Raw genomic sequence first — 26,792 nt, forward strand, 5'->3', positions numbered from 1 at the left:
GTAAAGAAGCAACAACAACATTAGCAGTTGAAACAGGTTTTATTTGGGTACCTTTTTGGGTTCCAGTTTTCTGGATAATGCCAGGATAGAATATGCCAATTTAAAATATTTTCTTCCCTGGAACTGCACAGGAAAAAAATATTAGTGCATAAGTATTAGTGCATTTTGTTTATGTTCGATAATTCTTTTTTTTTTTTCAGACCAGCCAAACCATTCAAATTACCAAAAAGGTAAGGTACCGTATAAGCACTTACAAATCTTGTGCATGTTCTTTCATGTGTTAAGAAAACTGTCTCATACACAGGTGTTAGTGTATTGTAAAATTAGCTGTTGTGCATATGACTAGGTTTCCTTCTAAAAGCAGATGGAAAGAATAATACTAATTTTGGACAAATATCCCGTGTTGTCTTCTGATTCTTTTTTAATTTTATTTTCTTTACAAATTTTGTGTGTGTGTGTGTGCGCGCGCACAGCTGACCACAGTCCTGCTCCTGAGTGTACCACCAGAAACTCTCTGGTCCAACACCAATAATTATAAAACAGCTTGATTTTAAAAGCTCAGGAGAGGGCATTGCAATAAACTTTGCTACCCTTAAACAAAAATTCAGCATGCTTACAGGGTCTGTACGTTTAATGGAAGAAAGTAGAATGGCCTACCCAAAATTGTGCATGCACCTGAAATATTAGATACCATTTCAAATGAACACATGTTAAAGGAATAATCCACGTGCAGGAATTGCCCTCAGTAAATAATAGATCTGTTCAGTGAATATACTGCATATAAATCCAATCAAATACATTTCCCCATTTTGAAAAGTTGTATATATCTTTTTGTGTACAACCAGATTGTGATGAACCAGGTTTTCCTTCTTATACACAGAGATACAGATTCACAAAGGAGAACTCCTAAGCATTATTTTATTGCTTAGTATGCAAGCATGATTTCCCAACTCATTAGAAGTGCAGCGAGGCAAGTAAAGAATCACAAATATATGGATTGGGTAGATTAGGAAAATGTAGCACCATACCACAAAGCAGTGTAGGAAATGTTAACGTACTACATACTAGACTGAATGCAGCAGATGTTTTGGCATAAAATAAATTTCACACAGCTATGAATTTTGTGGCTAGTGGGAACTTCCACTTGATTCGGACTACTGAATGGCCGAAGAAATGACTTGCTTACCAGTCTGGCCCAGTCCCCTGACTCTTCTCAGCCAGTTGCACCAATGTGTTGGTGGGTTTAGTCAGCTGGTATAAGGCAGGAAACTGAGGCCTTGATTCAGGAAAGCTCTTAAACACATATTTAACTTAAAGCGTGCCGTTTTTAAATTTGAGTTCTTTCTTGAATAGGGGTGGATTTAAGCAGATGCTTAATTGCTTTTCTGAATTGGGGGCAGAGGTCTGAGGCCAGTCACTTTCATCTTCAGGTCAATGCACCCACATTTTTTAAATTCAGGTCAAATCCACAGCTTGCCTTTTAGGGGAAGAACTACAATTTAATTTTAAAACTCCCACCTCCCACACAATGGCTACGAAATAAGTAGAAGTGGAGAGACCAGCTTTTCCTTTTGAATAACAACTTAGGATCTCAGTTGTTTGTGGACAAATCACTTGAAGAGATTTCTTGCTTTACACCAGTGTCATTAGTGGTGCCAAATGAAGCTCAGACAGACAAAATCTGAAAATTTGAAGTTGAGAAAAGAGAATTAATTACTGTATCTCAAAAATGTGCGCTGGCTGGAAAAGGAAAGATATTTCCAGATTTGTCAGAGGCTACTTAAAATTATTGTGAATCTACTTGATACACATACTCATGCAATTTTTTTTTTTTTTTTTGCATTTTCAGTGAGCTGTGAAATTGTTTGCATGCTCAAGGTACTAAAAAGCACATAGGCTAATTAACAAAGTGCAACAGAGTGTTGAAAACCAACAAGGATTGCAAATTATGTAGAAACAAATGTTGTTGTCACATAGTTCAAATGGATGCTTTTGCTATTCTGGCTGCAGTGATCATTGCTGATACAAATATCCAGTGTATGACTGTGATGGGACCGACACTGGAGCAATGCTGGGCTAGGGAGGCCCCGCCCCTTAACAAGTTGAACTTGCATAGCATGTTCTCAGTCCAGGAGCAGTTTTAAAAGGACATTACTGCTAGGAGAAGGGAGAAACAAGTGCATGTGACACCAGGAAGCCAGGCTGATGCTGAAAGCTGTGTCAAGAGTAGCAACAGCTCTGTGAAGGCTGCTGTAGCACCAGGGACTAGGGCCTGGTCTACACTAACCCCCCAAGTCGAAGTAAGGTACGCAACTTCAGCTACGTGAATAACGTAGCTGAAGTCGACATACCTTACTTCGAACTTACCGCGGTTCAGACGCGGTCCACACGCGGCAGGCAGGCTCCCTGTCGACTCCGCGGTACTCCTCTCGTTGAGCTGGAGTACCGCAGTCGACGGCGAGCACTTCCTGGTTCAATTTATCGCGTCCAGACCAGACGCAATAAATCGAGCCCGGAAGTTCGATTTCCAGCCGCCGAACTAGCGGCTAAGTATAGACCAGCCCTTGGATGTACCCCTTTCTTTGGGAGTTGAAAGCTCTAAGAGAGATTAACTAACTGAACAGGACACTAAGAGACTGAGGAAAGTCTGCCTAGCCTATGATCGTGCCCCAAACTAAGGAACTCCAGATGTTAGGAAGTGACCTCAGAGAACACATAATTTGGGGTAGTTCAGTAACTGGGCTGGATATTTGGATAACTTCTAGGGCCCTGGTTCGGGACCCGGTGAAGTAGGTGGGTCCGGGTCCCCTACTTAGCACCCTTTCTCCTGCTCCTCTGTATTGACTGGACTCTGGGGGACCAATCAGAGCACAAGGGGGTGATTGAGACCACAACTGAGGCCCCCTCTGGGATGACTAGGCCAGCAGAAACCATAAGGCCAAGAGCTATCCACTAGGCTTGCTGGTCATCAGATCTTCCCACTACAGTGACACAAAAAAATAGGACAATTTACAAGAGTAAAGACCTGGTAATGTTTCCTATATAAGGTTTATTAAAGTCTTTAAACAGGTCATGTAGGCCACAACTTTCTTTAGTGTTAGTTATTGATTGAAGAGTTCTGCTCAACTGAGATGAGAGCAAGCTGCTCAGCAGAGAATGGAATCACACACACAACAGGGTAAAGGAATCATTCTTGCAGTAGCAACACACTGGTGAAAAATAACTTTCAAGTCTTCAGAGCTCTCGACAAACATTTAACTAGTCAATGTAGAAGCTGGTGTATATAGAAATATTGAATCCTGTAAATAGAAAAATGTTATTAAGTCATCTACTCCCTCTCCCTTAAACTTTGTGCAGTTGGACACTTGGGCAAATTGTCCATTTATGTTTATTTAATAATAAATTGCACTTCAAACAGATTTAGAAACTTTCACTAATTAAGCTTGAGAATCCCTGTGTGAGATTGGTAAAAATTATTCCACATTTATCTATGGAGAAACTGAAGCAAAGCCACACTAGCACTTGAATCTTCCCAAGTCTGTGCTGAACCCTGTAGAACATACCCCTTTCTCATTGCTGAAGTGAAGATTTTTCAGGTTGAGGCACACTGCAGAGGACTCCCAGGGCAGTCAGTAACAGCATTGTTGGTTTTATTATAGAGAAATGGTAAACTGCTGCCAGAGTGGCTGTCCTGTTGCCTTGGGATAAAAAGGGAAATTAGATCTTGTTTTAGCAATAGGACAGAAAATCTCTGGACAGAGGGTAACTGGGTCCAGGTAAGAACATACAGATGATGTGCTGATCTGATTTTTCAAAAGAACAACAGTCTCTCGGGGTAGTGAAAGTAGGTGTAGAGAGAGCTGTAATATAAACTAACCTTTATTTTAGTCTGCATGGAGATTGAGGAGGAAGTAGAAGATAAATTGTCCTGATTTAATATTTACATGTGTACAACTACTATCAATATGCTATGATTCATACTCAGATGTTTTTTCAAAATGCATCACAAACCTCACCGGACTTTGTCCCCTCTGTTCTGAAGATTAGACAGCATAACCTTTCTGTAAAGCTGTCCTTGGAACTCCAGGACCTTGATTTCAAGTGACTGATGTAAGACTAATTATAGTGAACTTCGTACTTCTGGGTTTCATTTTCTTGCTTTTTTTTATTGCACACTTTTTGTCAATGTAACAACAACCTCTTATTGAGATAAATATTTAATTATGTATGTGAAAGCTTCTTTGCTCCAAGAATTTATTAGCAAGATATGATATATACTGAAATCTGAGTATGTGTGTGGGTATTGCAGTTTATTTTCATCCTTGAACTTGCAGCAAATTCTGTGGACTATCATAATAGGCTCGGAATAACTTTTTTTAAATTGTAGATTTAAGTTACAAAGCAAATGGTTCTTCTGGCTTATGCAAATCACTTATTTTCTTGTGTAGTACGGATCAGGGAAAACATTCTGACCAAACCAGAACATAAAGTTGAGGAAATAGTATAAAAATCAATAATGCATACTTGGTCTTATGATGCAGTTTGACTTAAAATGATGTTAATTGTGCTTTATCCATAGTTGCCAGAATAGATTGAGTAAAAGTAGCAATTATCATTACCTGACCTGTGAACCAAAGAAATCTATTTTTGAATAAGTCAGAAATAATCATCTTAGGCCAGGTCTACACTACCGCGGTAGGTCGACGGCTGGCAATCGAACTTCCGGGTTCGATTTATCGCGTCTGGTCTGGACGCGATAAATCGATCCCGGAAGTGCTCGCCGTCGACTGCGGTACTCCAGCTCAGCGAGAGGAGTACCGCGGAGTCGACGGGGGAGCCTGCCTGCCGCGTGTGGACCGCGTCTGAACCGCGGTAAGTTCGAACTAAGGTATGTCGACTTCAGCTACGTTATTCACGTAGCTGAAGTTGCGTACCTTAGATCGAATTGGGGTGTTAGTGTAGACCAGGCCTTAGAGGCAGCAGCAGCACACACAAAAATGCTAAACTGAAATCTACATTTTTATAACAATCTTAAAGAAATACCAATGGACTGGTGAGAGAGACTTTTTTTTAACAAGAACCCAAATGAAGTTTCAAGAGGAGAGGGATTTGCTGGAGATTAACATCATCTTTTTTTGGTCTGTTTCTCACTTCAATTTAAAAAAAGAATGAAAATGAGATTAAACTGGATCTCACATAGATACCTGGCAATGGTCTGAAGCCTCCATTTAGGTGTAAAAAAAAATAGTACCATGCTTTAGATGGGTCTTATTCAGTAAGGAGAGAGGTGTGAAATAATTCTGTTCTTGTCTTCTTTTGTTTTCAAATTCCTCTCTTCTTGCTAAAATATTTTTTTTTCTTTCCTTATAGTTATGCAGCCCTGATAGCTGACTGGCCTGTGGTGGTTCTAGGCATGTGTACTGTGTTAATAGTGGTGTGTGCGTTGGTTGGCATATTAGTTCCAGATCTTCCAGACTTCTCTGATCCTTTGCTGGTAAGTTAGCAACTGTTTCCTTTACTGTCAGATAATTTTCTCTGCTGTACTATTTCCCCCAACAATAATGGTAAACAGGTAATGTAAGTAGAGTTTAGAGAACTTGTTACATTGCTTTCCAATACAGATGTGCCCAAACCAAAACCCCAAATCTGAGCACACCTGAGCTTTTAGGACATTTGGGTATGAACTTTGCAGTCCAGACCCAGCTATATTTTCACAAGGGCTGAGGAGCTGCTGAATTTTTCAGATTTTGTTGGTAAAAATGACAGTTTTCTGTCAACATAAATCTATTTGGGTTGTTCTGAGTATATTTTAAGAGAGAAGTTCTTGTATTAGCAAGGCTAACGGATGTAGTGAGACTTATCTAATAAATCCTATGGAAGAGAGTAGTAGATCGTAGAGTTCCTGGTATTTCTTCTAATGCAAATGTCCTAGTAGATCAAGAAACCAAAAGAGTTAAGAGGGATACAAAGAGGTGGTTGCACATCAGTCTGTTTTGCACTAGATTTGAATTCCAGTATCCAGCAGACATCTATCCAAAGCTTATACATGTTCCACAAATGAATTTCTATGCATTTAATATTGTTGTGAATTTACTCCATGCATTAGAACATAGTCACAGAAGACAGGTTCTCTGTCCTGGAAATCATACATTCTAAATTAGGTTTCGGAGTGGGGTGCCAGGATCTATTAAAGGAAGAGGAAACCGAAGAACTTTTGAGTAATGGAGTCCTATCCATATTGAAGGTCTGAAAGGAATCTTTATCTGATTCTGATAAAGACTGTGGTCAGTTCTTATTTGTTCTGAATCAGCTCAATCATGTATTTAGAACTGTCATGGAAAGAGTTTTACTTGACTACTCTAAAGTACTACAAAGTTACTGTTAAATGATACTATAATACCATTCCACTGTACAGAAAAAATGGAATTCAGTAAACTAGTATTTCTAGAAACAGTTAGCAGTCCTTTAAATTGCGTTAGTCAAGAATTTTTTTTCCTTTTAAATGGTTCTAAGGCTTTGAGTTATTCTTCTGGGAATGGAGAAGAGACCAGAGACATACAGAGATAATTACTCAAGCTACAAAATATTCTGTAATTAAGATAAGTTAGCTCAAACCGTTTATCTGCTGAAAATATCAAGAGCTAGTTTACTGATTGGCTAGGCAGTATAGACAATCACTATTTCTGACTGAAGGTGTGTAACATAAATCAGAATTTATAACCAATTTATAACCTGTAAGACGTATGCAATTGGTCATTATTGTGTCAAAACATCCTGTTATAAAGCAATCCACCTCTAAACTAGATGTCTGGAGTAACTGAACTTTCTAATTATAGTTGTCCGTCACTTTGATGATCATGTTTTCCATTCTTCTTTTAAAGCAACAGAATGAAATGTACTAATAAAATTCTGTGATGTTCTGCCTTAGGGTTTCGAGCCAAGAGGGACTGCAATAGGCCAGAGATTGGTCACGTGGAATAATATGGTGAAAAACACAGGGTACAAAGCAACATTGGCAAATTATCCTTTTAAATATGCAGATGAACAGGCTAAAAGGTAAGAATTTTTACATCATGTTATTGACTCAGCTTGCTGAAATAGAGCCTGCTCCAACACCCTTGAAGTCAACGAGTACACTCCCATGGACTTGAAGGGACATTGGATCAGACAAACCCCCGTCCTCCCCCCAGATATTCCTTAGGCCTCGTGTATGGAACTAGACTGAAGAGAGGGTTTGATAAAACTTACCCTACGACATAGTGTAACAATTTAAAATGTCTTGTGTTTTTCACTTTGAACTACAAGAATTGTTCGGTGTTAAGATAAAGATAATATGCTTTAAGGTCCCTAGTAGGATAAAAGTGTCATGAATATTTGAGTTATTGAATGTTAAAGTCATATGAGCACTTATATCTATTTTCTCTGGCCAAAGTTAGTAAAATGTGTAAGTTGTTAGGAAACTCCTTTTAAGAATCTTATATTCTGTGTTCAAATAAGATAAAAATGTTTCCTCCATTTTAGTCATCAGGATGACAGATGGTCAGATGATCACTATGAGAGAGAGAAAAGGCAAGCAGATTGGAATTTCCACAAAGACAGCTTTTTCTGTGATATTCCAAGTGAGTGGAATGGTGTTAATAGTAAATCTGAATACTGTGGGAATATTGAATATTCACAGGAAATGTCTCACTATTAGAAAAAAGAGGTCTTGCTCCCTATATTTATGATATGCACCTTCTTCCTCTTTGCATAAGGCTCTGAGAAATTTAGACTAAATCACATTTTAAACTCAGTCAGCAGTTCCCACTGAGCACTACACCTCATCTTTTCTTATTGAGCATTTCTTGAAAAGGTTTTGGTTTTAGTTGTTGACAATCCTAAATGTTAGTACCTTAAAATACATTAGTACAGAAGTAGCACTTAATATACATTAAGACATTAGTAATGCATTATCTGTACTTCAGCTTAAATCTAAAAACAGAAATTCACTTTTCCTTATATATTCTTCTTGCAACACTATTTTTAAAGGACATCTGTGAGGTCAAATCTGGCCCAAAATTTAGGTTTTATAAAATCAAGCCTTTATAAAACCTAAGACCAATGGAAACATTTCCATGAAATTTAAAATATCCAGGAGGAAGGCTATTTAAAGCAAATAAACATTCCTCTTCATATTTAACCAACCACATATTTCATCTTTGTGATAGTAAGCACTTTCTATAGTTGTATGTAAAGTAAATAAGGTTTTTAAAATGTTTAAGAAGCTTCATTTAAAACTAAATTAAAATGCAGAGCCCCCCGGACCGGTGGCCAGGACCCAGGCAGTGTGAGTGCCACTGAGAATCAGCTCGCGTGCCGCCTTTGGCACACGTGCCATAGGTTGCCTACCCCTGGTGTACACAGTACTTACCCATGGGCCCCAGTCTTGATCTGGAGCCTCTGGGGCCTACTGCAGTATAAATGTTAATAACACTGCATGAGAACATGAATGTGAAATTGACTAGAAAGTGACTAATTTGTTTCTATTGTCTAAGCTGAGAGAGAGGCAAAGTAAATACCAAAGTAGATTTTATAAAATTCTCTTTTTTAATAATATAAGGTCTGTCTTCTAACAAAGGTAAGAAAATTTGGCCCAGATCATCCTTTCTCTTTCCATGAGTGGAGATAATTGAGATCTCTCCTGAGCAAGGGCAAATGTGGGAGGATCTATCTTGAAATCCACTTGCGAGTTAATACTGCTTGAAGCAGCACTAACTCCTATAGTCCCATCCATGATAGCATTTACACCATGCCAGGGGAGTCAGGCAATGGCAACAAGGTAGCTCTCTCATCTTGGACCCCTTTGCCTTCTTTGTTCCTTGACTTCTCTCCCTGTGTGCCTTCAGGATCACCAGGATTTGGGAGGCTGTGGCTCACTACTCCTAAAGCACTTAGGGTATGTCTTCACTACCCGCCGGATCGGTGGGCAGCGATCGAGCCAGCGGGGGTCAATTTATCGCGTGTAGTGTAGACGCGATAAATCGACCCCCCCGAGCGCTCTCCCGTCGACTCCTGTACTCCAGCTCGGTGAGAGACGCAGGCAGAGTCGACGGGGGAGCGGCAGCAGTCGACTCACCATGGTGAAGACACCACAGTAAGTCGATCTAAGTACATCAACTTCAGCTACGTTATTCATGTAGCTGAAGTTGCATAATTTAGATTGATTCCCCACCCCCACACACCCTGTGTAGACCAGGCCTTAGAAAAGCCTGTCCCATCTTCCGTGACAATTCTGTATGGTGCACCTCATGCTGTGGTTTTTTTTGCCTCCTCTACTCATTGGCAGCAGGGGAAGATCTGGCTATTTTCTTTTGTTAAAATAAGATTTTTAATCTGATGACTATTGAAATAATTTTTCATATTAGTGCATGTTTTAAAGTTCTACTACAAAACTATGCGGAACATAGGGCCTTCACCACTGCCTCCCATCTTGGATGATCTCTTGCTCTTAACTTCTTCCCATGTCATTTAGATAGCTTTCAGTTCTGCTTCTATTGTGCATTGCCATGTTATCCTTGGCCTACCTCATTGCCTCCTGCCGTGGGAGTTCCAGTCAAATATCAGCTTTGTTGTGGTATTTGAGTCTTTCCTCCATGTATGTTCTAGTCATCTCCATTTTCGTTCTATAATTTCCGGTCCTGTAGGTTTCTGTTGCATCCTCCTCCAGAGTTCATTTGTGATGTGGTGTTTTGGTTTTGGTTTTGTTTTTTTGCCATCTGATACTGAGGATTTTGTTTATGAAAAACTTGGAGGTTAGTTATTAAGACCTTACTAAGTCTACAAATTTCAGCGCCATATAATAAGACTGACTTTACAAAGATGTTAAATATTCAAATTTTAGTTTGGAAGGCAAGATTTTTGTTTCTTGAGATCTGCTTTAGAGTTACAAAGGCATGTCTGGCTTTCGCTGTTCTGGCTTTAGTATCTTCATCTGTTCTACCTGTTGTACTTACAGTGCTTCCAAGATACGTGAATTATTCAACCTCTTCTATGTCTGTCCCTAAATTACACAAAATCAGGCAATATGAAGCCCAAAGTACCATATTGTACTCCAAGGTACTTAAGGTTTGTGTGTGTGTAATATGCATTCCTGGTTAGCTAAGTATAAAGTTCTGGTAGCCACTAAGACATTACTCCCTGTTACTGAAAGCTGTTTCAAATAAAAGTAACTTAATATTTTTAACTGATAAATTAAGCTGCTTTTACGGTGGAATTTGTGTGCATTAGACCTATATAACTTCCAGAATACAGATTTATTTATTGTTTTAAAAAAGGCCCCAAGGACTTCCCAGAAACTTCAACTAAAGTCACCAGCCCCTAAAGCAAAGAAATCATTTTATAAATGTCCTTGTAATTATTAATGATATCCCCAAGTGTATTGTTTCACTAAGGCAGCCTCTGATTATATCATGTATCCACTACCAATATGCTGTGAATTAAGATAGGCCTATAATAGTTTGCTGCTGAGACCTTTCCTTCTTTCTTGTCAGATTTCAGAGGACAGACAATAAGCGTGGCTAGAAATTTATTAGGATTTCTGAACTGTATAAAACGGAAAAAGATAGGAGACTGAAGTTTAGAGAATTCTTTCAGCTTTACGATGTTGAGGGAGATTGAAGCTCTTATAGGACTCAAGTCTTTCAGATAAAGAGACCATCTCCTCTCTTGGAAAAAGGTAGTTTCCCACCTTCAGACAGATGTTCTGAAGACGTACAGTTAAAATAATTATCTACTTTTTGAATGATGGGAGTCTGTTTTAGTCTCTGATATCAGACATACCTGAGAAATTCATAAACCCTCTTACTATATTTCCAGGTGATCGATACTCACGAGTGGTGTTTACTTCCACAGAAGGAGAGAACTTGTGGAATTTGCATGCAATTAAATCAATGTGCAATGTAGATAATTTGAGGGTAAGTAAAGAAAATCTTTATTCTGCTTAATCCAGATGAAAATGTATATTTGAAACTCCTTGTCCGTTATATCTAACCATTAGATGAAAGCATTTCAAGTTGTTTTCTTGCTGCAGAGTAAGCAATCCACGGGCAGGCACTAGTTGAAAAACAGTTTTGCCAGATTACAGTTCAGAATTTCTGGTTTTGCACCTCAAGTGATCTTCACTCAAGATAAAGCCTATTTCCGTACTCCAACACTTTCTGTACTGAAGGGTACATTTTATTCTTTTGCAGTGTATTTCCTTTCATAATAATACACCAACCTTTTTGTTTCCCAAAGAAGGCAAGGATTTCATTTTTGCCTCTTACTTTTATTTCCCTTAAGACAGTCTGTCAGCATCTTTGTTCTGTTCTGTATACATCTCTTGCTGTCAGTGGGTCACTTAGCCCTATGAACTCAAAAGAGAATAGCTTGGCATCAGAGACATCAAAGGGACATAAATACAGTTTCTAGGCAAACAGCAAAAGTAATCCAGTCCAGATTGCATAGTTCTGAAATAAACATTTACTTCTACCTTAGAACATGAGAGAATGAAAGAAGACACTTTGTCCCTGTCAACCCGGACTAGTAGATATTTTTTCCATGGTCGGTGTCGATAGGGCCTTGCTCTCATCCCGTAAAGAGTCAAAATGATAAAGGCAACAGCTAGCCTTAGGGAATTTAATAGTTGGTCTTGCATGTGTTAGAAGTTAACTGTGCACATAGTTGAGATTGATGTCTGGTTTCAACTAATAATGGATGTTAACTGACAGTTACAAAGTCCATTCTGAACTAAAAGGCATAATGTATTTGAATAATACATCTGAAAAGTATAAGCTTCTCACTCGCTGAAAACACAATGCTTTAAATTGCAATGCAACTGTAATTTTTTTTAAACTCAGAGACCTGGTGTAGAAAACAACTTAGATAAAATGAAAAATATAAGGCCTTAGTAATGATCAATTGATTTCCTGGGTAGAGGCCCATTATCTTTCCCCCTCACCAAACAAAATTCCCATCACCAATTAACCTAACAAACAAAACATAGGCATTTAACCAGACATGTTTTTTTAGATTGTGATATTTGATCAAGAATTGATTTCAGTGTCGTCAGGCAGTCACCTTAACACAGCCAATTTCCTCCCCCTTTTTTTAGCTGATATTTGCTTGCCTAGGATTCTGAGTTTCCTAATATAAGCAGTGAAATATGTTACAGCCAGTGGTGCCAAGAAATGAATCTTGCTGAAATTTAGTTTAACAAAACAAGACGACAGTGGTTTCCTATAGTCAGTCCCAATTTTTGTAGGATTTCTGGAGTCATGGCAGTGACTTTGAAGTTAAGATATGAAGTTATATTTTATTTGTATGTGACACTTAAATATAAAGGACTAAGTCTAAATGCTATCTAAGAAGTGTTAGTCTGTGAATGTCCATGTAGACAGCTGTTTCAGATAAATGCCACTCATCATTGATCAGTCCAGGGCACAGCATATTTGGGTCATAAATAAAAAGGAAACGTATTTTTGGATAACTAAATGAAGACAGCTTGCTACATCTGAAGGGTAATTTTGTGGAGCTTGTATTTTTACTGAACAATTTACCCTTTTATCCTAAATATACCTTGAACTTTCAGAATTTACTATCTCAAATACAACTTATTTAAAAGTCCTGATTGCCAAAAAGTAGTGAACCCTTTGCAAGGGAGAATAAGAGGAAGCTACTTTGAAGAAAAAGCACCATATAGTAAGCCATGAAAACGTCTCTCCCTTAAAAAACAAACAAACTACCACTTAAGTACTAGGATCATGGAAGCTTTAGCAGTGTCTGTAGATATTTTATATAGGATATTTGTAGCAGATCAAACATTTTGGACAAGAGATCTTTTTCTTGTAACCTCGATTTGTAGTTAAGCACAATTTGGAGAGCACAATTGCATGTAGCAAGGTGGTGGTGTGGCTAGCTAGTTAGTTGGATTTATAACTTGATAAGAATGGATGTTGTAATTATTACCTGTCTATATGCACAGTACTTTTAATTAAAAATTAGTTAAACTAGATGCCAGTTGCTTAGACAATCTGGACGAAAACTTGTTTTCATAAAAAATATTGCTTCTAAATGTCTCGTGCTATTGCTTTAGCCATATAGAAATGTAATTCCTTTTCAAGCACCTCCTGGATCTCATGAGGTGCTTAGATGTGCCCTGCTTTCAACTATGTTCTTTTGCTGGTATTTGACCTCTTACGGCACAAGTCAGTGTCCGCTCTAACTAGTCTCAAGAAATTGGTGTGTTTTTTGACCTTTAGTCTTCGTTAGACTCTCTCTTCTGTTGGCTACAGTTCACTTCTTAAATTCATGCCTGATTAAGGGCCCCAGTTCTGCTTTCACTGAAATCCGTGGCAAAACTTTCATTAAATTCAATGGTAGCAAAACTAGGCAGTACATTTTCTGGAATTTTGCAAGTTAAGTTGAAGTGCACACTTAAGGTTTCATATATTTTACTCTTGATATGTAGGATTTCTGTGCCAAACTATTATTTGCAATAATATGAGCTATCTGTATAAATCTCCTGCACATCAATAGAAGAAGGAATTTCTAAAATCTTATTTCCAGCTGCTTAGCATTTAAACACAGAAACTATCTTGGGTATATTATAACAACTTTAACCATCTGGTTTACTAATTCTTAGGGCGCCGTCCTGCAACTGCTCAGCACATGGCATTCCCATAATCTTCAATGGAAATTCCACATGCAGACTGGCTACAGGATCAGGCCCCTAATTTTTAAATTCCTAGAATTTGAGAAGTCCTTTCCTTCCCACATCAATTACAGGAAGCTTCCCTTACTAGCCGTATGCTTCTATTTTTCATAAACTTCAAAGATTCCAAATATAGGAGCACAAGCCTACATCACCAGGCAGATCCATTTGCCAAGCTGACGTGCCCTTGTAGGTAGCATACATGCAGAATGCACACCTTCACTTCTTTAGATATCCCAGTAACAAATGGAGATGTTGCCAGTGACACAGCTGACCTGGCAAGTACCAACTAACCTTGGCAATATCTTTTGATCAGTCAACAAAGTAAGGCCTAAATCCTGCAATGCTAATGTTTTGTAAATAATGTTTTTACATAATGCTTTAAAAAGTTATTCCAGACTAAATTTTGTTTTTTCTTTCCAAGTTTCAGCTGCCCGCTTGTGTTACTTGATCTTTGGCAACAGTTACTTTACCAGCAAATGTTTATAGCTTGCAGCGAGTATTGAAGAATAACATATAAGCCTCATTGTCCCATCTTGAACTTGACTATGTAGAGAGGACAATGCAATCCTTTCCTCCCAGTTTGCTTGGCTGACCCAGAGCTTGCCTATTATATCCTCATAGGATAAATCTGGAGATGTGCCATGAAAAATACAGATATGCTATTCCAGTGCTTCCTTTTATTTATTAGGTTGTTCATTTTTTCCTGAGTTTGCATGTGAGAGTGTATTTATCTGGAAACAATCAAATGTGAATTATCCTGTTTTTATGGAATGTCAGGTCATTCTTGTTCAGGAATTGTTTGACAAAATTAAGTCCATATTACAACTTTTATAACCATCATGACAATCCCCAAATTGTGGGTTTTGTCTGTGCTACAAGTGATCACTGATGATAACCCAGTGTAATTTCAGTATAAATAAGAAGTAGTATGTCACTTATTTAGCTGATCTGAAATCTGCATGGATAAAGGTTTCAGAGCTCACTCCTGTAAACACTTAGGCACATGTGTAACTTCACTCACTGGGACCATTCAAGTGAGTGAAGTTATGCCCATGCTGGAGTGTTTGCAAGATTGGTTCCAATTCATTGTTCTTTCCAAGCCAGGAGTTTGGACTCGCAGTGTGTGCATGGAATCTGGGGGTCTTAAATTCTTCGAGCCCTTATTTAGCCTTTAGGCTTTGTCTACTTGAGAAAATTTTACTGATGTAACTATATTAGGTAAGAAACTGGTGTAGTTAAATCAGTACAACCCTCTTTTTGGATACTCTTACTTTGGTTGAAGAATGCTTCATATTGATTTAGCTTAAGTCAGTTCCTTACCCATTTAAGTTAAATCAGTATTAGGCACTTTTTATGCTGAAATAAGAGTTTCTACACTGATGGAGCTAATTTAACTGATTTTACTAAATCAGTTTCTCAATCTAAGTAGTTAAATGGGTATAATTTTCATATGTAGACAAGGCTTTAGAGTCATTCAGAGGAAAGTCAGCCAGATGCAAAAAGACAAAAATGTCTCATGTACAAAGTGGGCTGTAGAAGGGAGCTTAGATTACATAGCTCCTTGTCCTGGAGCTATCCCATCTGCTTGTGCTAGAGCTGCCAGGAGAAGTCCCTACAGCTTCTAGGATCATCTTTATGTGGTCTCAGGAGGGGTGAGGAACAAATCGCAACCAACCCTCTGGGCAACTGATTAGTTTAGAAAAATAAACATTGGGGAGCATTAGAGGGAAAGAGTGCACCTCAGTTGCTGCATCTTCAAGCAGAAGTAGAAGAAGGCTTCTAATCATGAGAGGAGTGAGGTTCTGGAACAGCCTTCCAATAGGAATAGTGGGGGCAACCTAATTGGTTTTAAGATGGAGCTTGATGAATTTATGAATGGGATTATATGACAGGGTTGCCTGTGATAGCAGGAGACTGGACTCAATAATCAGAAGGTTCCTTCCAGTCCCGTGTTCTTATGTACTAGACTGTAGTTGCTAATGTACAATATTCTTAAAATTTCTGAGCATATGGGCCTGATTGTCCTATCACTTACACTAGTTTTTACACGGTTAGGACTCTGTGAACTTCTGTGGCGGGTCTCCTGATTTACCTTGATGTATGTGAGAGAAGGATCAGGGCCTGTGTGTATGTGTGCTTAAGAATTACAAGTATTGGCACAGAATTCCATGAGTGTCACTTTCATCTCTCCTCGATGAACCTGTCTGTGAATTATTTGAAATTTAAAAATTAAATGCAAAGCGCCCCATTTAAATGGCTCTTGCCCTAATGTTATAACTCTGTGTCTGTCTCTACACAGATAAGATCTCATTCCCAATTTGGTGATCTCTGCCAGAGGACCACTGCTGCTTCATGCTGTCCCAGCTGGACGCTGGGCAACTATATTGCCATTCTAAACAACAGATCGTCATGTCAAAAAATTGTAGAACGAGATGTTTCTCACACCCTAAAGCTGCTTCGTACATGTGCCAAATACTACAACAACGGAACCCTGGGGCCAGATTGCTGGGATGTGGCAGCCAAAAGGAAGGACCAGCTCAAATGTACAAATGTGCCTCGTAAATGTACAAAGTACAATGCTGTTTACCAGATTCTGCACTATCTAGTGGACAAAGATTTTCTAAGCCCAAAGACTGCTGACTATGTCTTGCCAGCTTTAAAGTACAGCATGCTCTTCTCTCCAACAGAAAAAGGAGAAAGCATGATGAACATTTACCTGGATAATTTTGAGAACTGGAACTCTTCTGATGGTATAACAACCATCACAGGGATTGAGTTCGGAATAAAACATAGTTTGTTTCAAGATTACCTGTTAATGGATACTGTGTATCCTGCCATAGCCATTGTCATTGTTCTCTTAGTCATGTGTGTGTACACGAAGTCCATGTTTATCACGCTGATGACCATGTTTGCAATAATTAGTTCCTTGATTGTATCTTACTTTCTTTATCGGGTAGTATTTAATTTTGAGTTCTTCCCTTTTATGAACCTCACTGCATTAATTATTCTTGTTGGAATTGGCGCAGATGATGCTTTTGTCCTGTGTGATGTTTGGAACTACACAAAATTTGATAAATCTCACGCTGATACTTCTGAGACGGTCAGCATCACCTTGCAACATGCTGCTCTTTCCATGTTTGTAACCAGTTTTACCACCGCGGCTGCCTTCTATGCTAATTATGTCAGTAATATTACAGCAATCCGATGCTTTGGTGTTTACGCTGGCACTGCCATATTGGTGAATTATGTTTTAATGGTAACATGGTTACCAGCAGTAGTTGTGTTACATGAACGGTATCTTCTCAATATATTCACTTGCTTCAAAAAACCTCAGCAGAGGGTATATAGCAACAAAGGCTGCTGCACAGTATTGTGCCAAGTGTGCCACAAGATTATTTTTGCAGTCTCAGAAGCATCCAGGATATTTTTTGAAAAAGTCTTGCCATGCATCGTTATCAAGTTTCGATATATTTGGCTGTTCTGGTTCCTTGCTTTAACTGTAGGTGGAGCATATATTGTATGTGTTAATCCAAAAATGAAATTACCATCACTGGAGCTCTCTGAGTTTCAGGTGTTTAGGTCTTCTCACCCTTTTGAACGCTATGATGCAGAGTACAAAAAGCTTTTTATGTTTGAACGTGTCCACCATGGAGAGGAGCTCCACATGCCAATTACAGTAATCTGGGGCGTCTCTCCTGAAGATAATGGAGATCCTCTAAATCCTAAAAGTAAAGGAAAGCTGAAACTAGACAGCAGTTTTAATATTGCAAGCCCAGCTTCACAGGTCTGGATTTTACATTTTTGCCAGAAGTTAAGAAATCAAACTTTTTATTACCAAACTGAAGAACAAGACTTCGCAAGCTGTTTTATTGAGACATTTAAGCAGTGGATGGAAAATCAGGACTGTGATGAGCCAGCTCTTTATCCCTGCTGCAGCCATTGGAGATTTCCATACAAACAAGAAGTTTTTGAGTTGTGCATCAAGAGGGCCATCATGGAGTTAGAAAGAAGTACTGGGTACCATTTGTACAGCAAAACCCCAGGGCCTCGCTTTGACATAAACGATACCATCAGGGCTGTGGTACTGGAGTTCCAAAGCACCTATCTCTTCACACTGGCTTATGAGAAAATGCATCAGTTTTACAGAGAGGTGGATTCATGGATTTCAAATGAGCTTAGTTCTGCTCCTGAGGGTCTTGGCAATGGATGGTTTGTGAGTAATTTAGAGTTCTATGACCTGCAGGACAGTCTTTCTGATGGTACTCTGATTGCCATGGGTCTTTCAGTTGCTGTTGCATTTAGCGTAATGCTGCTTACAACTTGGAATATAATTATAAGCCTTTATGCAATAGTTTCTATAGCTGGAACTATATTTGTCACTGTTGGCTCTCTGGTTCTTCTTGGATGGGAGCTAAATGTGTTAGAGTCTGTCACTATTTCTGTAGCTGTTGGCTTATCTGTGGACTTTGCTGTTCACTACGGAGTTGCTTACCGCTTAGCTCCTGATCCAGACCGAGAAGGAAAAGTCATCTTCTCTCTAAGCCGCATGGGCTCTGCAATTGCAATGGCTGCGTTGACCACATTTGTGGCTGGAGCAATGATGATGCCTTCCACGGTCTTAGCATACACCCAACTTGGCACTTTCATGATGCTTATAATGTGCATTAGTTGGGCTTTTGCAACCTTCTTTTTCCAATGCATGTGCCGTTGCCTTGGACCTCAAGGCACTTGTGGCCAGATTCCTCTGCCAAAAAAATTGCAATGCAATGTCTTCTCCCAAGCTTTGTCAGGAAGCCAAGGAGACCGGGGACAAAACAAAGCACATCCTGTCAACACATTTCAGTTGGATTCCGGAGGGCAAAAACCAGAAATGGAGCAGGAGCATTATGAGTTAGAGCCTCTGGCATCACATACCAGTAATTGTAATTCATCAGAGAAAGTAAGTTATGAAGAAACCCACATCTGCTCAAAACTTTTCAACGGCAGACCCCCAAATGCATGCATGTCTGTGCATTCAGCATATGACAGTGAATTGAATAAAAGCATCAGAAATGAAGCTGGCTCAACCATGGTACAGCCATGTGTCGACCAGCATACCGTGTGCCCACTCTCCTCTCAGAACAGGCAGTGCAGCTGTCCAGATGCATATAGGCAGTTAAGTGACACTTTGTGCTACCAATGTGCCCCGTCATCTGGTAATGTTGTGCAGATCCAAAACTCTGTGCCTCCTGTAAATGTTTTACAGCAAGCTGTTGAAAGCTATGTTCCCCCAGTCCAACATGTGCTCCGTTGCAGTTGTCTTCAGGGGAGACTGAAAAGACCCATGATGCAGAACTCTCTGCCTAGAAATTTTTTTCTGCATTCAGTACAGCAGTTTCAAACACATGAAAGAATAAACAGGAGAGATACACCTAGTCTTCAGAATACAGAGGAGAGCATAAGAACTCTTCCAAAGGTAACAAGCTCCTCACCGTTTATCTGCAGAAGTGCTGGTTCTCTTATAAAACCTTGTTCTGAAGCTGAGAATAATGTATCAAGTAACCAAAAGGGACTCTGTAAAATCAGAGACAAGTGTGATTTAAGGGGTACAGAAGTATGTGGGAATGAAGACAAGAGAACTTCAGTATCAAAGCAGAAGAAGATAACTGAAATCAAGATAGATCCGAATCCATTGCAAACTGAACAACTTTTGAAGGCTGACCAAAATGATCAGAAACACATACTGAACAATACAGTGAGAGAGGCTGGGTATGAGTCTTGCCCTGAAAATACACAATATTGTAACAGAACTATAACAGTGAAGTGCAATTCTGTTGACGGTCAAATGCCAAACCTTGAAGCCAATGTGCCTGCTCTGTTAACGCATCCAGAACTTTCCAATGAAAGTTTGTTAATAAAAACGCTATAATAAATCTTACATTTGGCAATCCTATGTCTCTCTTAAAATTAATGTAATTAAAAACAACACTATGGATAAAACAAATTATAATTTATATTATAGCACCATTTTGAAATGGAAAATCTATTTTACTGAACAATGAACATTTGTTAAAATTAGTTAAAAAAACCCATTACTGTGTAATGAAACCTGATATTGTTGAGAATGACTCTCTGTAAGTAGTAAGAGGGCTTACACTTAATTTAGTTTTTGTCCCAGATATTTGAGTCTGAGTTCTCCTTTTCCCACCATGCTGAAAAATAAAGCATTCCAAAGAGACTGTCCCCTTTCTCAGAGCACGACTTAGGAGATTTGGTAAAATGTTGAGGGAAGGGGATGCTGCCATATTGTCCAAGTATACTCCCTACTCTATTCCTTTGCTCTCTTAGCAGGCTTACAGGAGCTATGAATGATTCAAATCTAATCAGGCCTTCTGCTGAAGACAATGCTGGCACCTGAAAGAGCTGGAATTGCCATGGTTGTTTTGAACCAAGATCTCCTGTAGCCCATGTTCTCAGTGTGTTCAGTTGGGAGTATGTTTAATTGTTAATGTGATATTCGAATGAAATAAGAAAAGCAGCCCCTTTGGAGGTCAACAGAGAGAAATGCACTGGATGCCATTACTAGATATATATATATATATATGTGCTGTATAGTAGCACCCATTTAAAACTGGCCATTAGTGACAGTTACTATATAGAGACCTCTTATAGGTAAACAATGGTAACCTTAATTCAGATGGTAATTGGAAAATGCCTACTTTTTAATGACAATAGCAGGGAAATCGTATATGTAATTTAATATTAAAATCAGGAGTGAAAGACCTTCCAATATAGTATAGTTTTTTTTCCACTGAGTACTGTACAAGTTGGAAGTGAAACCCCTGCAGATGAAGCACGGTGGAGAACTATGCTATAGTCTTGTTGATGATAGGCTGGAGGAGGTCAAGTCAAAAAGGCTTTAAACAATTAGGTTTTAATTTCACATTGAGGTTTGCTTATCCAAAGGAGTTCCAAACCCTGACATAATTACAAATATTGGTCCAAGCCATATAACCAAGAAATTGGATTACAAGCATTTTGTATTCACATAGCTGCAGAGTTTTCTCAGATGTCAGATATAGATTTGTCTTATATACAGCTGCAGGTGTCAGTGGTTTGCCAAAGCAGATTTCAGAAATGAAATTTTATAGAGTATCTTAACTCAATATTTGTTAGTGTTTAATCTTGCGCCCAGTAATTGAGCTGTTACAGCAAACATTATGCCGAATTTTTTAAAGATAATATAATTGCAAAAGACTCATTTAATAGAATGGGGTGTTGTCCAATATTAAGCACACTATGAATCAGTGAAAGAGGAGAGTAAATTTTTCCTGTTCTACTTTTCATGTCCAAGGGACATGACAAATCAGTGTCATGTGACAAACCACTTCTCTTTTAGTTGGGACCCCAGCATGCTCAGATACCACAAAGTTGGGCTCAGCATAAGAACCTGAAGATTAAAGAATAGACTAGAATAGCATAAGAGATTTGCGTAGAATAATTGACTTCCCTACATCTACAAATAAAATACAGATTTCTATGGCTTACAAATCTTCACTAAATTCAGGGCCAAATCATGCCCACCCCCTTATGCAGAAGCATAAAGGGGAGGGCCACCCAAAGAATCTCCCCACCAAATGGGGGCTGAACATTGGACACATTTTCTGTCTCAGTAAATAACTGTGGGAGGTTAGCAGTGCTAGCAACTCTCAAAGGGAATGGGGGAGGTAAGATAGCCCCAATGGCATCAACTAACAGAGCTGACCAGTCATGGAAGGGAGGCTACACTGCACTTTCTTAAAGGGCAGGGGCCCAGTAGCTGTGCTTTCTTACACTCGAAGGTTTCTCCATAATGCTTCCTAGAGCACCTGCGGTGGTGGAGTTGCTGTATAAGGCACGTTAGAGCTATGAGACAATAAGGTGTGAAATAAAAGGGGAAAGATGTTGATGCTAGTTTAGGCTGCCTTCACTCTAGTCTCCCAAAGTACAGCGTAATGCTTGTGCTGCTTTCGCCACACCTGTTGTCATCCATCTTCATGCCACTGAAATCCATGGACCGTTTGGAAGTCCCTGGTCCAGACAGCTGTAGTGCTGGGGCACTCTACGGAGATGTATTGGTACGTTTGGCAGCTAGTTACTAAATAACATTTTCATGAAGGCTCTTTGCATAAGGAAACGCTGTCCTACAGGTCATTAGTAAATGTTTTTATAATAGGGGAGGTAAGCGATGAAGGAGCAACCCAATATTTTAAAATAGTGATGTGTATGTTCTTAAGAAGGGCTGATATAGCAAAAGTATCTGGGTAGATAAGGAGTTGTGAAGTAATGTGTACTTACCAAAGATTAAAATTAGCTAAGGTACTTGTCTGATGAACAATAGCATTTACCATTTGTGACTTTGTACTCGGATTACATCCCTGCTGAAATCTTTATTCCTGCCAAGTCAAACTTAGCTGGACAAGTAGCAATCAGAAATATCTAAAGGAGAATGAGTTCATTGTTTGCATAGACGGCGTTTCTTTATAACAGATGTGTGCATGCGTGTTTCACTTATGTAAATGCATACGTATACAGTACAGCGCATATCCACACAAGGCAGACATTCCAGCTCCAACCCACCCCATGTAGTGGGAGGGAGAGAAGAAAAGAGGAGCTCTCAGTGACTGCTGGAGGCAGGTGAGGCCATGTGGGACTCTTCCCCCAGGGATCCTCCCCAAGGAAGAATCAAACAACAGTAATCCACCCCCCTCGGGGAAGCTGCCAGAGACTGCTAGGAGCAAATGAGAGAATGTGGGATCTTTCCCCACCCCACGATACTGCACCAGCCCCACACATACATAGGGTGTAGATAGCTAGAATTGCCAGTGACTGCATGGAGGTAAGTGAAGCACCTGCCCACAAGAGACTGCAGCAAACTTTGACCATGGGCAGAGTCTCTCTGGCTGTCTCGCCTACCCCATCTCCTAATGAGCCTGAATCTATATGTAACACACCAAATAAGTGTGCTGTGTTCCCCATGGCCAGCCTGCATATTGGATAAGATCCCTCTACTGCTAGCAGCTAACAGTTATTCCTTGAGCTCATGTGATCGAGTCCTATGTTTTGGTGTTTAGGTCCTGAGCTCTGTCCTTGCAGATGCCTCACGATGGGCGTTTGTTACACGTGGCAAGGGCTTGGTACGGTAGAAAGGGAGGGTACGTTGGGGCAGCCATAACAGAGCAGGTTGGTTGGACTACCAGTACAAGAGGGAAGGATAGTAGGAAAAGATGATCCAGAGGTGGGGAAGAAGGAAAAAACCCCAACAACAAACCAAGATCTAACATATAGATGACATTTTGCTTTCATGTGTTGTCTGTCATGTCTATTTAGATTGTGTGATCTTTGAGATAGAGACAGTGTCTTCCCATGTGCTTGTACTGGATGGTAAGTAACATTATTCTAATAAAAATAATGTATTTAACAAAAACAATATACTAGGAAGGTTATGCTAAACCCTTTAAAATATCTTGCCACACCCAATATGCAAGCATTCTACATTTAGCACAACTCCTTCATGGTTGGGAGGAGCAGCTAGTAGTCTCATAAAATACAAGAAAACAAGCCACATTTTTAAGTATGTAAGGCTTTTTTAGCTTGTATTCCTCCAAATTAAAACAAACTCCTTTAGTGATCATCTGACATCAGCTGTGACTGGTTCTGTATTTTGGCAAAATGGGAGTACTCCCTTGAAAGTGCCTTGGATTTGGAAGACCTCTGATTTTGCCAAATGGAAGCTGGGCAGTCAATCCAAGAGAAATCAGAACTTATAGGTTAACCTGTTACAAGATTTTAACTCTGTAAGAAATGTCCAAAGTGATGAAACGCGAATGCATTTTATTTTAATAGAAAATCTTACACGACTTCATGTAAGTAGCGGGTGGTTTCAAAAAATTGAGGGATGCTTCTGCTCAGTGCTTACTCAGATAACACTCCCATTGAGTTAATTGAAATTGACCTTAATATTTTTGCCACAAGCTGGCAAACGATATTAATTTTCATTTGTAGCAACGGCATGTAAAGAATTAGTAATAGTATTTGAATTACAGTAGCAAGAACGGGGCACCATTGTGCTAGGCACTGTATAGACAAGACACACATCGGGAGACCATGACTGCATTAAGGAGTTCACACTCTGAATAGGCAAAGTAAAGGAAGCGGACTTACTCAAGGTCATTCAGGAAGAACCAGCATTGAATCCAGCTCTCCTGAATTCCAATCTAGTGCCTTAATTACAAGACCATCCTTCCTCTTGGTGCTTTTTTATTTCATTACCCTTCACTTGCTGATTCCTAAGATACTGTATTTGTACATGATTTTTCCTTTTTATTTTTAAAATGTATTTTTATCTTTACATTTACAAGTTTAAGGCCTCATCTTCCTTTAAAAGTTTGCTAGTATTGCTATTGCCAACAACCTACTAGGGTAGATGCAGCTTATACCTGCAAAAAAGGGCTTTTGCTGGGATAGCTTATATACAGTTCAGTGAGCAAAATAAACTATACTATCAAAAGCACTTATATGCCACAATAATTGTATTTACATTAGGGGCTTTTTTTGCCCCCAAAATCAAACCCCTAACTGACATTGCTGTACTAGCAAAAGTTTCTAGTGCAGACATGGTGTAACGTTCAAATGCTCCTCAGCAGAGTAAGCTAAACAGACAGTTAACCATGATTTAATAATAAAAACAAAGAGTCCTGAAAACATGTGCTTCCATACAATATGGGCCTGACTCTGCTCCCACAGCATTCTTACAAATTCCATTGACTTCAGTGGAGTTAGCCCAGACTTACACTGTTGTAAATAAGATCAGAAGTAGGCCCTTTATCTTTTAAGACTCCGCTCTGGCAGTGGCAAGGAGTAAGCATAAACCTTGTTTGATAGTTTAATAAGGAAATACACTTGTGGTAAGATGCACAGGATGGAGGAACAGGAACTCCTGCATTCCAATCCCAGTTCAGACAGACTCCATCTTTCACCTCAAGCAAGTTAATTACTTTACCCAGGCCTCAGTTTTCCCATTTGTAAAATGGGGATAACACCTACATTACCTCACATGGATATTGTGAGAGCTAATGTTTGTAAAGTGCTTTCAAGACGAAAAGGGCTAATTATTCTTTTCAAGGATAGTAATATAGGAAGTGGCAATGCTTTGTACTCAGGCTTTCAGCAGCATATATATTTGGCTGCTGTACTCTGGTGGTGGTTCTTTGAGATCCTTGAAGACTAAAGAAAAGACAATATGCACTGAGAAACCAGCACAGCCAGGAAGGACTCTGCCTAGTCTGCTCAGTCACTGGAGACATTCATTTCAAGCTGTTTGCTGGCCCAGGGCTATGGCTCTTGCTTAAAGTAGGGGAGGAGCTGTTGTCCCCCTAACAAGCCCTCATGTCAGCTAGGAAGGAGGCAGCATGGTCTAGTCTAGTGGATAGGGCCACGGGCTTGCACTCATGAGGCCTCGTTTCTCTTGCTGGCTCTGCCACTGACGTGCTCTGTGACGTTGAGCCAATTACTTCACCTCTTTGTACCTCTCTTTCCCCTCCCACACTTTGTCTGCATTGTCTCCTCAGCAAACATCTACTCTGCCACTGGGGGTGTAATTTCCAGTTCAGGTAGATGTACATGCGTGAGCTCTGATCACGCTAGCGTGCTAAAAATAGCAGGGTAGCCTTGATGTTTGCTGGTGGCAGCTTGGGCTAGCCACCCAAGTACACACCTAGGATCTCTGATGGGACTGAGCTGCTGCCTGTGCTACCATGGCGATGCTGCTATTTTTAGGTCACTAGCTTGACCCAAGCTAGCACGTGTACCTCTGCCTGAGCTGGAAATTACAGCTCCAGCTGCAATGGAGCTGTGCCCTTGGAGTGTAATATGCTCTTTGGGGTGAGGACAGTCTCCTGTTGTGGAGATAGACAGTGTGTGGCACAAGAGGGCCTCAATCTTGATTGGAGTCTCTAGCCGCTATTGTAATACAACTAGTTATTAATAAGCAACTTTAAACGGAGAGCTCTGGCTTTGCTCATTTCCTGTGTTGGGGGGGAGATGGAGTTGTGTTTGCACAGGGTACATCCTGTGCTATCCTCTCCAGTTTACAAAGATCCATAGACCAGGTACTTTGTAGAAGCAGCTCATTTTTTGTGGATTCCAGAGAGGTTTTGACACATGTATCCTGCACAATGTTTAGTTTAGTTTAAAATGGCAAAGAAGTATAAAAAGACGTAAATGCCATAAATGTCGTTTTACCTGTGAATGGATAATCACATTCCAGGGAAGAAACAGGACAGCAGCTGGTTCTTGCTTGTATTTAAATTCTGCTAGTTAAACAAGTTTGTCTGGTCTAGTTTCCAAACCATTAAAGTTAATTAAAACTGGTGCTGATTTGTCGTCTTACAAGCAGCAGGACTAACATTTGTTCTCTTGCTTCAGGCTAGCCACAATGATTGTACTGTTAGAGCTCCAATTCCTCCCACCAGGACTCTTTAGAGCAGATGGATGTTTTTTTCCTTTGGGGTCTAAACCAACCTTCTTAAACACTAGAAAAGAGTGTTTACCAAAATATGTCCATAGTCTTTTCTCGGTGCCACTTCTGGGAAACTTCTCTACTATTTAAAAAGGGATCAAATTTTTAGCTGACTCTTAATTACAATCACACTAGAGCCACGTTTTGATATCCCAACCCGTTAGGTATATTTGGATTAAAACCTAAAAATGACACTCAGGAATCTGACATCTACCCTTAATATCTTCTTCTTATACCTATTTCAAAGACTTTTCAATGAAGTGACAAATTACGGTTTAAGACTTTTAGATGAATGATGCACTGATTTATTTCTGGACACATATAGTAGATATATGTGATTAACTTACAATGAAGTATGTGTGTGTACACACATACACACACATACTCTTCAGTATCTCACACATACACACATACGCTTCATATACTTATATACGTACAAACGCACAGACTTCATTATAGGTTAATCTCTCTCTCACACATACACGCACTCACTCTCTCTCTCACACACACACACACGCACAC

General features: G+C 39.5%; 1 protein-coding gene across 2 annotated transcripts; it reads left to right on the top strand.

The window, feature by feature from the left end:
• Nucleotides 1-204: 204 nt before the first annotated feature.
• Nucleotides 205-19,649, top strand: DISP1 (dispatched RND transporter family member 1). 2 transcript variants are annotated; one of them, XM_029912844.1, is made up of 6 exons: nt 205-230; nt 5,371-5,494; nt 6,929-7,056; nt 7,522-7,619; nt 10,855-10,952; nt 16,032-19,649. In XM_029912844.1, the coding sequence occupies exons 2-6, from the start codon at nt 5,414-5,416 to the stop codon at nt 19,638-19,640; spliced, it is 4,014 nt and encodes a 1,337-aa protein (XP_029768704.1). In that variant the 5' UTR covers nt 205-230; nt 5,371-5,413; the 3' UTR covers nt 19,641-19,649. The 2 variants fall into 2 exon arrangements, with proteins under 2 accessions (XP_029768704.1, XP_024055422.2); XM_024199654.2 differs by lacking the exons at nt 205-230; nt 5,371-5,494; nt 6,929-7,056; nt 10,855-10,952 and having other exon boundaries at nt 7,526-7,619.
• Nucleotides 19,650-26,792: the final 7,143 nt, after the last annotated feature.

This window comes from Terrapene carolina, unplaced genomic scaffold (assembly GCF_002925995.2).
Source record: "Terrapene carolina triunguis isolate 2854851 unplaced genomic scaffold, T_m_triunguis-2.0 Scaffold262, whole genome shotgun sequence".
Taxonomy (NCBI): Eukaryota; Metazoa; Chordata; order Testudines; family Emydidae; genus Terrapene; species Terrapene triunguis.